We start from the raw sequence: 12,741 nt of genomic DNA, 5'->3' as shown, positions 1-12,741 counted from the left end.
TGTGACCTTTAGCATTTTTGGTCATGTAAACAAACGTGTTCTTTGACATCTTTCATTGTGGAGTTTAGAAGAAAAAAAAAATCTGATAAAGGTTGGGAACACATAATTAATACGTTGAATAAAATAAATGAAAATAGAGGGGGTGTAACTAAGCCCGCCATCTATTCTGTCACATTTCAATTGAACTGTATTGTCATTAAAATTTAAGACTGGAGCATCTCCAATTTTAAGTCGACTTTAAAACCTCCCCTTGTCTCATTAATGAAGCTGTTTTAAATAAAGTTCTTTGAGTTGCAGATGGGAGGAGCAACACTGGAAACAAAGGGAGTCTCTCCTCTGTGCCTCTTTGATTCAAATAAACCCAAAACGGCTAAACGAATGTTACTAAGTCAGGAATCAATTACACTAATGTGTGTCATGTGAGGGTTTTTGCCTTCAGCACTTCAGCAGCTTTGTTGCTAGTTGCTGAAATGACGTTATTGGATTGGAATTAATAGACCGATTAATGTAGCAGCACAACTATGATCTCACATATTTTCACAGGTTATCAGAAAAGTGTCAATGTAAAGGGGAACTAACAGAAACGTCATGCTGTAGTCTAGTCCTTCCTCTTGTCATCTGATGACCTCTGAGAGCTTTCACTGCAAAATCTTGCGTCGTTATTTCTGACAAATCAGCTGCCACAGCGCACACGTAAACCTCAGATTGCCTCCCAACAATACAGATGCAATGATGAAGCTCCCATTTAAAATGTGTCCGTTCTCATTCCGACTGAAATAAAAATAAAGTAAAAAAAGAAAAAAATAGAGAAGCAATCAAACTTCCTGTAGAAATCAAAAATTTCTACAACTTCAATGAAGTTTGTGCTTGCAAAACGAAAAAAACAGAAAAGTAGGTAAAGGCTCAAAACTGTTCTGCAAGGCATTGCAACACTAGAAAGAGGGAACGTATATGTTAAAAGTCCTGTGGTGGCACACTAATGTCAGCACCCTTCACTTCCACAACAGGCAACTTTCTAGCAGAGTTGCGGTCTCCTGCGGTGCTGAGCTTGTCGGAGCAAAGCACAGCAACAACTCGACAGCTGCCAGTTGAGTCGAGATGTTCTCGCAGCAGCTGCCGCAGTGCTGCTGAAACGCTCCTGCAGTTGCTTTCATTTTGTTTAAGTCAAGATCAACCACGAAATCCTAAGCATATAATTTCGAGTCGTTTTAAAAAAAAAAAAAAAAAAAAAAACGAAACACGCCATAATAAAGACGCAAAGACATTTTTGGGTCTGGTTGGTGCAGTTGGTGAGTACACCTGCACTCCTGATTACCGATCATAAAATCTATGTGGATCGCCTTATTTTTGTGTTAACTGAACCGAAATACTCCGAACTGCGCAGCAATGCTTCATGTTAAGGTGATAAAAGTTTAGCCAGCATAACTAAACCTACTCTCCACTTTCTTTATATATATATATATATTTTTTTATTAAAGATTTTTACTGACCTGTGCAATGTGATCCCTTTGGATCTTGTTATCTTGCTGCTGTAGTGTTGAAGATTGGGTGACTAGGGCGAGTCCAAACAAGTTCTTCAGGTAGATACCCCTATAATACCAATGTTATGTAAGAGAAGAGAGGCAATCATTAGGCGCTTCCTACGCAACGTGTCATAAAGATTGTTTCCCAGCATTGTGACATCTGATCTTGAAAAGTGGAGCTCAGTGTGGTTAAAATGAAGTTAAGATATTTTAAGGCCTTAATTTTAGACAAATGAATTTAAGACTTTTTAAGGATGCACACACACCATCTTTTTTTGGGAGAACTAGACCAAAAGTTTTTGCAAACTATTGTAAAAAGCTTTTATACAAATACCAGGCAAAAGTACGTACATTTCTCAATTTAAAGAAAAATTATCAGTCTTTCTCAATTATTGGCATTCATCCAATAGAAATCCTTTAGGTAATTCTAACCGACCTAAACCAGAAAAGTTTAACTTGATGGAGGAAAAAACCCCAACAAAAACGACTTTTCTATAACGTATGTAGAACTCTGGTTTTAACCTCAGATTATATGTAGAGGTATATATGTCAGGCACATATGTGTTTCTGCATGAGTGGCAATGTGTTTTGGATCATTACTTGCCTGCAGGGTCGACTCCCCATCCGCTCTCACAGACACAGCCTCTGTGTCACCCCGTACGACCCCCGAGAGAGTGTAACGAGAGAGGGTGAGAGCAGGGGGGATATGTGGAGCGCAGGACAAGAGACAGAGGTGGGAGAAAAGAGGCAGCAGGGGGAGGAAGAGAACAAGACTGCAAAATGAAAGAGGCCTAAGACTAAGCAGGCACGCAGCACTGACAGCGGTCCTTTTAAGGAGCGTCCTGATTGATAAAAATCTTTCTCACCACCAACAAGCGCCTTAAACTAAATCCCTGCAGAGAGACGGAAAACATCAGCAGCACAATGCTGCCTTTGGCAAAATCAGAAGCTCGCCTTCTGATTTCACCAATAATTAAGAGTGGTATCAACAGGAAACAAGAAGATAAGTAAGTTATAACTGTACATTTAAAGCTTTCAGGTTTTAATAGATTATGATTTCTAAGTAAGTTTTTTTTTAAGTAAGGAGTATGTCTTCTACGCAGGCTAGCTGCAGTCCCTGTAACAACTGTACAAATTATAATTCGAACAATTAAAAGCATTTCAACAAAATACAGCAAACTCTGTTTAACTTGTGCTGTTGCTGCTCTTTATCTACTGGGTGGCTATGCTCACAGGTCAGCTCAGTGGGGTTTAATTTGCTTGTGTGTAATAAAACTCAGCTGGGAGCTCTTTGAAGGGTTCACACCTGTCTCTGCAGTAACAGAGAGAATACAGAGAATACAGAGAATACCGAGTGCTTTCAGAGCTTAGCTGTTTGTTTATAGAAGGCAGGTCTGCTGAACGCAACTGAAGTTGAAGCGAAACAGAGTCCAGCCGTCGTCGTCACAATATGCACAACCACGGCAGCTAAAATCATCATTTTTGCAACACTGTTTAAATACAAGTGGAGCAGATCTGACATTTCAGACAAACAATGAAGATTAAATAAAATCCTGCTGTCTAAATATGTAAAAAAATCTCTGTAAGTTTCATACTCTGACTGCTTTGCAAAGCCATCTGTTTGTCGCTGAAACCGTCCGGAGCGTTCCAAGAAGTATATTTAAATGGAGAGCTTCCATTTTGCCTGCACTGGAGCTGGAAAACAAAACAGAGCTGCCCGCATGCTGCAATTAGGCTCTGATGCTGTCACAATGGGAGAGAAAGGAGGCGGATAAAAAGCCTTCTTGTAGCCGTGGAAGGACATTTAAAAGCTTGCCTAAAAAGCCTGTCGGCTTTCATCAGCAGGTCGCAGACGCTGCCGAGGTGGACAGAGGCAGGGTGGCCCGTGGTAATTACTATGTAAATGAGCCGCCGTGTTTGGATCAGAGGCAGAGCGGCGCCGGAAAGCACTCCGACACAAAGCGATGGAGGACGCGGCTCAGGCGAAGAAGGAGACGCGTGTCGATACGCACGCTGTGATTGTTTGCTGGAAAACAGTTCGGTTCAGTGGATGCGGTTGACTCGGTCCATTTGAGGGCGGGTATATGCGAAGCCGTTACAAGTCCTGAAGGGGAGGAAAAAATGAAATCTGCCTCTCTGGAAAGCTTGTAGAGAGCAGGATGGAGTGAGCCGACTTTGGATTTGATAAACACAGAGGACCAGCAATAAATGAGAAAATGACTTCCCTTCACACCGGCTTTGCTTCACAATCATCTACAAGCCACAGTAGGGATAGGGACTTAGAATTTTCATGACATTTTGTAGTGATAAAAAATAATTATGATAAATTAGGTACCTGTACGGTGCTACAAACACAAATACTCTTCAAGAAAAGGATTCTTATTTAACATTTTCTTCTTCGGGATGCCAGTTACCTGAAGAAGCCAGATCTATGTCACTAAGCTGCACACAGTAACTGAATTTAATCATATTTTTGAAATGAATGATTTCCATTGGTGCTCTTACGAGACAATGGGTGGTGAAATAACATTTCCGATAATGCTTTCAGCTTTTGTTTAATTTTAACATCATTAATTGGAATTTTTCAAGACAACAACAAATCAAAATTCTTTTCACAATACAAAATTTTTCACGATAATCGATAAATGTCCATCACCAGACTACAGTTTTCTCTGTTTCTGGCGCCACACTTTTTCCTTCCACTAAACTTAACATTAATGTTCCTGCATATAAACTGCCAGCTTCTGTAGCAGCTCATAATGTAACATTAGATATTAAAAATTCACAGTTTTTAAATCTTATGTAATATTCTCACTTTCTGAGAAACTGAATTTTGGGTTTTCATTGACTGTACGTCATAATTATCAAAGCTTACCGAAATAGCCATCTGAAATATACATGATGGACTGAAGAAAAAAAGAAAAACACTTCATCCCAGCACTGTCATGATCCGTGTTTCTGTGTATTTATTTTTAGGGTTTTCTGTGTTTAGTTCCTCCCTGTGAGTCTCTGCGTCTTCCCTGTTGATTGTTCCCAGGTGTGTCTCGTTCCCTTGATTACCCCTATGTGTATTTATGTCCACCTGTTGTCTTTGTCTCTTGTCGGGTCCTTGTCTATGATAGTTTGTCTGCCGGCACAGTAGAACTGTGAAGTCCTGTGTCGGCATTAGCTCGTTGTGTCAGTCTTTGTGAATTCAGTTGCTACCGGTGCTGAGCCTCTGTGTTTCCGCTCTGCCGTGCTGCCTGAGATCTGGACTGCCTGAGATCTTGAGCCATTTTCTTTATTAAATTCATCATTTTCTCCTACTACCTGGGTCTCTGCGTCTCTCCTCACCACCAACAACCACTCCTTATGACAAGCACAACTTTTTTTATCGAAAAACGTTGAGTCCTTTTGAAATTGCCGTGTTTTCATTAAGCAAATTTATTTTCGTAATTTCAATTTGTGCCATGCAGTGATCAATGGAAACGCTGCTTGTTTTTTTTTTTTCCCCAGAATAACCACACTTATAAATAATCCCAGTTCCCAGTGTCAAAGGCAAACTGTTGCAGAGCTCGTTTTGAATAGGTTTGAATAGGTCTTCAAGCCACAGTGAGTTTCCAGATAACGGATTGTTTCTGATCACCGTCTGCCTGTGGCCAGGAGGGGAACGCCCGCAGGTATCAGATCAGAGTGACCTGATAATGACAGAGAGATTTTACTCCCAAGACAACATCGCACGCACGGTCTTTCTCCACGGGGGTGCGTTGAATTCGCGCTCCCTCTTTCATCCCGTCTAACAGAGCAGCGATGCAGAAGGCGTCCCGCGGAGGAGAGACAGAAAATCACCTCACAGTTTAGATGAGGCGGCGCTGCGAGGTGCAAGACTGTTATCTGATTTAACACGGCTCCGTGCTTGTCGGGCCAGCACTGCGTCTGCAAAATTGGTTTCTGACACGAAGAATGTGTGTGAGGCCAGATGAGGTTATGCACATGTTGTGACTGCTTTCATAAACCCACTGTGTCCCTGTGTGCCTCTATGAAAGTCTATTCCCTTGGATATGTGAGCTCCATCTGTGCTTACTTGCAGTAAGGATGCGTTTGTGTCCTTTAAAATTTGCGAATGCCGTAGCGTTTCTTGTTTGTTTTTTGCTTTGAACGACAGGGTTTTGACATGTTTTTGCTCCTCTTAAAGGGCATCTGGAAAGATTCTAACTTGGTTTTAGAGTCAGGTAGGAAACACCCGAGTTAAAGAATGTGGTGCACCCTGTGGTCATTTGAGGCTCAAACCTTCCACAAATTGAAAACTGGAGCACCAGTCTCGGTCCAGAGTGAAGAAAGACACGTCGACATGGAGCGCGAGGGGTCAGACAAAGAAATGCTACTGTTCCAAAAAATCATGTCCTTCAAGTAAAAAGACATCTGGAAACATTTTGTGATCACATGAAGCATAGATGTAGCTAACTGAACACAGTGACAAGAATATAAATATGAAAATTTCAACCCAAGAACACTGTGCAAACTGTCACATCATGTTGGGAACTCGTTTCGCTACAAGCAGTTCTGCTGCATCAGCGTCTGGACGGTTGCAGGGTGTTTCCAAACCTGATAGTCTGGTAGACTTGGTTCAGAATTGCAACACTCGTTATATTTTCAAAGTAACAAGTGTCGCTTTCACACTGCACTGTCAAACGAGCCAAGCCCTTTGGAAAAACCTGGTCACTCCCCTCGCCTGTGGTGGTGCTGCACCAACAACCACTAAAGGGAACAGCACCTCTGAAGAAGCACTGAGAGCAACTTTCTTCTTCATGAAATGTAAACAAAACTGGAGTAGCATCAGGTTTTATTTGGTAAAAAAAAAGAAAAAAAAGAAACACAAACCATTTTCCCCGCTAACGCTAGACTTGCAAATATGTTTTGGTTGTATTTACCCAGAACGCCCTGGACTATAGTCCACTTCCTGTTTTAGGAGCTTGGCATTCGAACTGCGCCAGATTTCGCTTCAACCAAACTGAGATCTAGGTTTGAGTGACCAGAGTTAAATTTCTTTGGTCCACGTCAGAGTTCACAACTCCCCCAAAAGAACCGGACTTTCTAGGCAAAACTAGAGTTTGATTAAAGAGGCTTTAACGGGGCTGGTGGAGCCTAAATGTGGTCACAACTTTAAGTTTAATACAGGAAAGTAATACTAAATGCACATCACAATTTGTTTCTAATAGGTAATGGAACCTGCTAGGGAAGCCCTAAAACGGGCTTGACATTTGATCAGTTTTTATCTGAGAAAACTCTGTATGCATCATAAAAAAGCTTGCCTTTTTGCTCTACAGAGGAACTGTGTGTTTCTGCATGTGAACAGTGCTCTTTGCACTGTGCTGGCGGGATGCAGACAGCTTCTCTTTAATAGCCACAGACCCTCTGACCAGAAAGCGGATTAATTAAGAGGCCAGACAAGAATCCCCTCGGGGCGGACGCCGCCTGCACCTCCCCTAATACTGGTGCACACCACAAGGCCACGCAGACACTAAATTAATTAATAAGTAAATAAAGCAGAGGGAAGCTGTGTGCAACATTCACTCACACGCAGAGATGCAGGTGAATTAAAAAGAAAAGCTGGTCTCAGTGGTGGGTTTTGTACCAATCAAAGGTGCTTCAAAAGAGCCTTTATGCACATAAACTGGGAACTCAACACTCTCCTTGTGTTTGTTGCATTCAACAAATAACTTCTTTGTCAATATCAATGCCAATTCATTAATAACGCCCACATGAAGCCGCTCTGGCTGGATCAAAAGGCTGCGCAACGAGGTGAAACAAAGAACAAAAACCACGTATCATGATTTACGACAAACATTACCTGTAATTAGACGTTTGTATACACATTTTATATACATATATTTTTTTTCCCCAGGGTTTCCCCCAGTGTATTATAAGCCTGGCGGGCCACCAGGCTTTACTTGTTGTTGTTGTTGTTTTTTTTATGTCTGCATTTTTTAAGACTTTATAGTTTGTCTACAGATATTAATTTTCCAATAACACATAATTATCAAGTGATATTTTCAAATTTCCTGTCAACTTTAAACATTTTTAACTCAAAGACATGATGGGCTGCTGGGTGAATGACTGACCTAACATCCAACCACCAGGCTTAGCAAGTTTTCTAGGGGAAACCTTGTTTCTCCAATAACTAATTAAATGACACATATGTGACATAATATGATATAATAAATAGCTTGCAAGCCTGATCTCTGCATAGTTTCTCATATTATCTTCACTCCAGTGTTGATCAGTCTTTCCACATCAATTTATTTATTTCAATATTCTATTCTTACTTGATGACGATGATCTATTATTATTACTTTTCCATTAGTATTATTATTATTCCGAATAAATGTACGTTTTATTATTGTCTGTCATCGGTTTGTTTTATATTGTGTGTAAAACTTGTACTTTAATTCATTCTCTTTTTTCCTTCCACCGTATATCAGATGAAATCCGCTCAGGCAAAACTGTTAAATTTAATACAATTTTATTTTATTTTTTTTACTGGAGTTAAAGTCCAGGAAAAGAAGTGAAAGTGTTCTCTGACAGTCATCTGTCAGCACACTTCAGCCTGTGACGGTTCTCTGTGTCAATCGCAGTCCATCTACTTCCTCTTCCCTCTTGTAAGCTGGTGAATAGCAGGTAACTCGATCCGGTAAAAAGGAAACACTGTTTAGAACATTTAACAAAAAAAAAAACCCTTCAACTCCTCTAACAATTTTCTTATAAAGGCAGGCAAGAGTGAGTAATGTCTTCATGCCGCGCCGCACCTCATTAGAAATCATCTCTTTAATGCGTTTAATTATCCTATGTGGTCTTTGGCCGAAGTGGGCCCTGAAAAGGGATCTTCAGTATCTGATTTCTGGCTCATTCTATCCAACTGATTCTATAGATAACGTATCAAATAGCTTGTTGTTGCAAACAACACGAGAGTCGATATGCGACAAAGTGTGCTCTGACTGACCAGTGTCATTTATTCTCCTGGAAGATGGTGCGGCGCTTCGTGGGGCTTTTTGAGCAGACGGGCCTTGTGTTTCCAGCCCTCGGAGGAGGTTAGAGTTTCCTCGGGGGTCGTGAGAAAAAGGGCCCACTCGGAGAAGAAAGATTTTCGGCGTGAGCGCCACTCCAGAGTTTACCGGCCACAACTCAACATCAAGATCGGAGAAAGTCACACCTGAAACCCGAACCTGGCTCGGTTACGCTACGGTGAGAGGCACGACAGGGGCAACTGAGAAAACATCAAAACACTTGCAATTGATTGAATAAATGAACTTGAACGTGACGCTGGACATGTTGCTCTTACCACCATCTACTCTTATTCAACCCCGAAGAATAATTAGCTTCCTGGAGCTCAGATCAGAGAACAGACTTTAAAAAAACTTTTGTTAGCTTATAAGTGAGTGGCTTAGCACCAAAATGCCACAAATCTGGAATGAACTTACAGAAAACTGCAAAACAGAGTTCCTTTAAATCAAAGCTAAAAGCTCAAGAGTTCCCTTTGATTCATAATGACTGGAACATTGATCATATATTTGACATGTCTTTGTTAGATGATGGCATCTTACAAAATGTAATGTGTCTTACTTGCTTCATAATTGAATTATCTTTTTAAAATGTAAAATGCCTTGTTGCTGAAATGTTTTATACAAATAAACTTGACTAACTTGATAATGGTGCCAACAGAACATGTGAAGAACATTTTTCACCTCCTTCCTGGCTGTATGAAAAAGTGTGTCATGTTATCTCAAATCATTCGTGTTTCATTTGAAGGTGCATCCACTCCTGTGTTGAACCCTGAGTGGAAAATCTTTTAATAATGAGATGGAGACATTTCAGTCTGTGAAAAAATGTGAATATCCATGAAAGAAAGGCTTTTTTTTTCTTTTTTTTTTACACCGCTAGACTGTGTCAAATCATTATCTAGTTGAAGAAAACCAGAAGGAATTTTAAGTGGCTTTGAAAATATTCATACTTCTAGAACTTTCCCACATTATTTCAAGAAGGACCACAAAACTGTGCATAATTAGAAATTACGCTCATGAGTAAGGCTGGACGGTATGGCTGAAAACCTTATCACGATGTAAAGGCTTCGATACTGATAATTATTGATTAGGTTTTTGTTTCAAATATCTGAAATGCTGCCAAAGTGGTAGTGTGATCTTTCCTGTTTTATAGTTTTCATTCTATGTCAGTGTTTTGTTTTTTAAGCCTGTTACTCAACAGGTTATTGCTAGGTAACCAAAGAGAGAGTGAGTTCATCGATGCCATCAATCTTGCTTAGCTGGCCATCAGAGGTTGAGACGTTAAAGTCTTTCCTCTGCCTACATCTCCCAGAATGCTAATCTGATTCAGTGACCACATCAGAGTCAATACCGATATAAAAATTATTGATTTGGTGTTTGACAGGAATATAAATACCAATACAGCAAGAAAATGTCATAATTTTTATGTTCATTGACTAAAAACACTTTTTTTTTTTGCTTCTGTACCATCTGAGGAGCTGATAGGGACTGGATTAAAGAAAACTGTCACAACAGAGAGTTCTGGTGAGCCAGAGTTTGTTTACTGGCCCTAGCCGCACAAACTGAGCTGCTGTTGCCATTAATAATGAATAATGCATTTTCGGCAAGGCCATCCAGATACAGGACTTTTGCTCACATAATCTTCCTTTCCCCAGCCGGTTTTTAATCCACCGTCTGCTGGAATCTGGCTATCGGACATCTACAAGTAGATGAAAACGTTCGCACCGAGGGCGGCCTCCTGGAGCCGGGCCCAAACCCCGACAAAACCCTCGTCCATCTGTCTGCGTCTGGCGGTGGGAGCTGCGGTCAAAAGCACACTTAATAGTCCGACACAAATGAAAGCTCTTTTTATTTTGCACATGGGATAAAGAGCTCCTCACAATTCATTTTTCAATAACGCCTTGAAGCCTCTCCTGGTGCAGAAACAAGCTCGTCTACAAATCACTGACACAAAGGTGACTCTTCCATCTGCTGACGAATTTAATCTGACCCAATCATATTTATCTTTAAGTTCTGAAAACAGTTCAGAGCTAAAAGAACCATTTAATATCACTATTGAGATAAAAAAAAGACATGCAGCTGTTTTTGTTTTGGTAAGTATGAAAGGGTTTCCAAATTAAAATCAAATTCAAATTCACAAAATTGGTTTGTAAACGACAGATGGAAAGTACGTGTTTTTTCACCAGTGTTGCACATGAATATGGGATAGTTGCAGTTGAAACCAGATATTTAACCACATTGTGGAAAGAGTTACCTTCTTCTTAACGGTTCGACGTTAAATCTGACTAAACTTTTACCCCAGCATTTTAGGTCACATTGGGGTAACTTTTTTTTTTTTCACTATGTCCTTCAAATTCACAAGTTAGCATACATTAATATTACAATTAGGTGTGTGAGAATAACAACATCTCCTGGCATTGTTCCAGAAATGATTGCGGTAAACAATAATGTCGTTATTTTGAGACAATTTTCAAGTAATGTATAAAGTATATCGATAATGGCATAATAATATAAGTTTGCCCTCTCACAGACGCATTTTGTGAAGAACACTCAACACTGGAACTGGAAGGTATTTTAAATATCATCAAAAACAATGAACAAAACTGGGGCAGGGGGGAAACCCAACTTAGAACAAAAACCAAAAATAAAATGGATTATCTTATCAAAACAAAATTGCCCTTCAAAAAATGTTACTCATCACAATAATAATGAGCAAGTTCATTTTAATTTATCGTTAAAATTAACTGATTAATTAATCAGTTGACTGACTGCGACAGGCTTAAATACAATGCATTTACGCAATTTATAAAAGCCCAGATTACAATCTCATGGCTTCACAAGCTTCTAACAGAATAATTTGAAACAACCGAGTTAAATGGATGGAGGCACACCGAACGTCTCAAACACAACAGTTCCTTGTGTGACAGCATGAAGAAATAAATTTAAAAAAAGGAATCATGCATGATTCCAGAAAGAGAACAATGAACTCCACTGTTGATCCTTGGGTATCATTTTCACATATGTAAAGGTGCCATGTTCATCTACTCAAACTGTTAAATGTACAATGACGGAAACATCCAGATATCATACCGTTCAGGAAGGAGATGTGCTCTGTGTCCCAGAGGAAAACATATTTTGGTGTGCGCCTCAATCCCTGGAACAAAAAGCAAAAGACTCTGTTAAGATGTTGGCCGAAGCTGGCGAGAGAGAGCGTCGTTATCCGCTCGACTGAAAAGCCGCTCAACGATGAAGAAGCCAAAATTAAAAAATTAAAAAAAACCGATTAGAGTCTGGAAATACATTCAAGGAAAAAGAGTCCGATGAAATTGAAGTTTAAGTGTTTGGCTGCAATAACGATACAAAAATTTGAAAGTTTGAAACAGCATCCAGCTAAAATAAATGGCATGATCTGTAACCTTTCCCCAAGACATGAGCAAGGCAGATAAAGCTTAGGCACAAACACGTTTTCCAAATGGACAATCATCATAAGCATACCACTAAATTAGTTACAAAGGGGCTAAAGGACAACAAAAACAATGTTCTGGACTCTGATCTCAATCCCCTGGAAAATCTATGAGAAGATTTGAAGAAGTTGTGTGAAAGCAAGGTGGCCTACAAACCTACAAACCGGACTCGGTTACACCAGTTCTGTCAGGAGGAATGGGCCTCAATCCAAAACACTTAACCCAAGCCAGACAGTCCACAGGCAATACTACCAAAAATATTCTCTTTGCTTTAACATCAGAGGGTAAAAAAAAAGGTTACTTGTCTATTTACAGATTTCAACAGCAACCTCACACATCTTCTCAACCTTCCTCGTTTGTTGGGGAACAATGAGTTTAATTTCCCAAAAGTAATTGTTCTAATCAGTCTATTTAATCACGGAGGCTTTTTATTACCATCAGGAGCTACCCACACTAAGAAAGATGGAGCCGACAGGCCGCTCCAGTCACAACCGATGGCTTATGATGAGATGTGTGCACACAGGCAGCTTCCTCTCAATCCATGGAGTTTAAAAAAAAAAAAGACATCACTCACCATCTGTGCTCCAGTAAGATTGTCTCTTTATTTTCTGTGTGCGGGCTTTCATGTGAGGCTGAGCTTTGTTTTGAAAGCACATTTGACCTCCAAAAAAAAAAAAAAAAAAAAGAGAGGAGAAAAAAAAAGTGATGCCCTTTTTT

At 40.0% G+C, this 12,741-nt stretch overlaps 1 protein-coding gene across 3 annotated transcripts in view; it reads right to left on the bottom strand.

Moving 5' to 3' along the window:
* The window catches only part of gal3st3 (galactose-3-O-sulfotransferase 3), a 45,052-nt gene that overhangs the window by 22,643 nt on the left and 9,668 nt on the right, over positions 1–12,741 (bottom strand). Inside the window, exons 1-2 of one of the 3 annotated variants that reach the window (XM_015030789.1) lie at positions 11,651–11,666; positions 1,491–1,590 (exon numbers count right to left, since the gene is read on the bottom strand). The exons of 1 other annotated variant lie outside the window; for it this stretch is intronic. Coding sequence is in view for 1 of the 2 variants with exons in the window: in XM_015030788.1 (XP_014886274.1) it covers positions 11,651–11,714 (64 nt within the window). In the remaining variant the exon portion in view is untranslated. Of the gene's footprint in view, positions 1–1,490; positions 1,591–11,650; positions 11,715–12,741 lie in introns of those variants that run through there. One more of the 3 variants, XM_015030788.1, reaches the window with a different exon arrangement.

Source organism: Poecilia latipinna, unplaced genomic scaffold, assembly GCF_001443285.1.
Source record: "Poecilia latipinna isolate Pla-1442-1.1 unplaced genomic scaffold, P_latipinna-1.0 Scaffold193, whole genome shotgun sequence".
Taxonomy (NCBI): Eukaryota; Metazoa; Chordata; class Actinopteri; order Cyprinodontiformes; family Poeciliidae; genus Poecilia; species Poecilia latipinna.
This window is presented reverse-complemented; position numbering and strand designations above follow the sequence as displayed.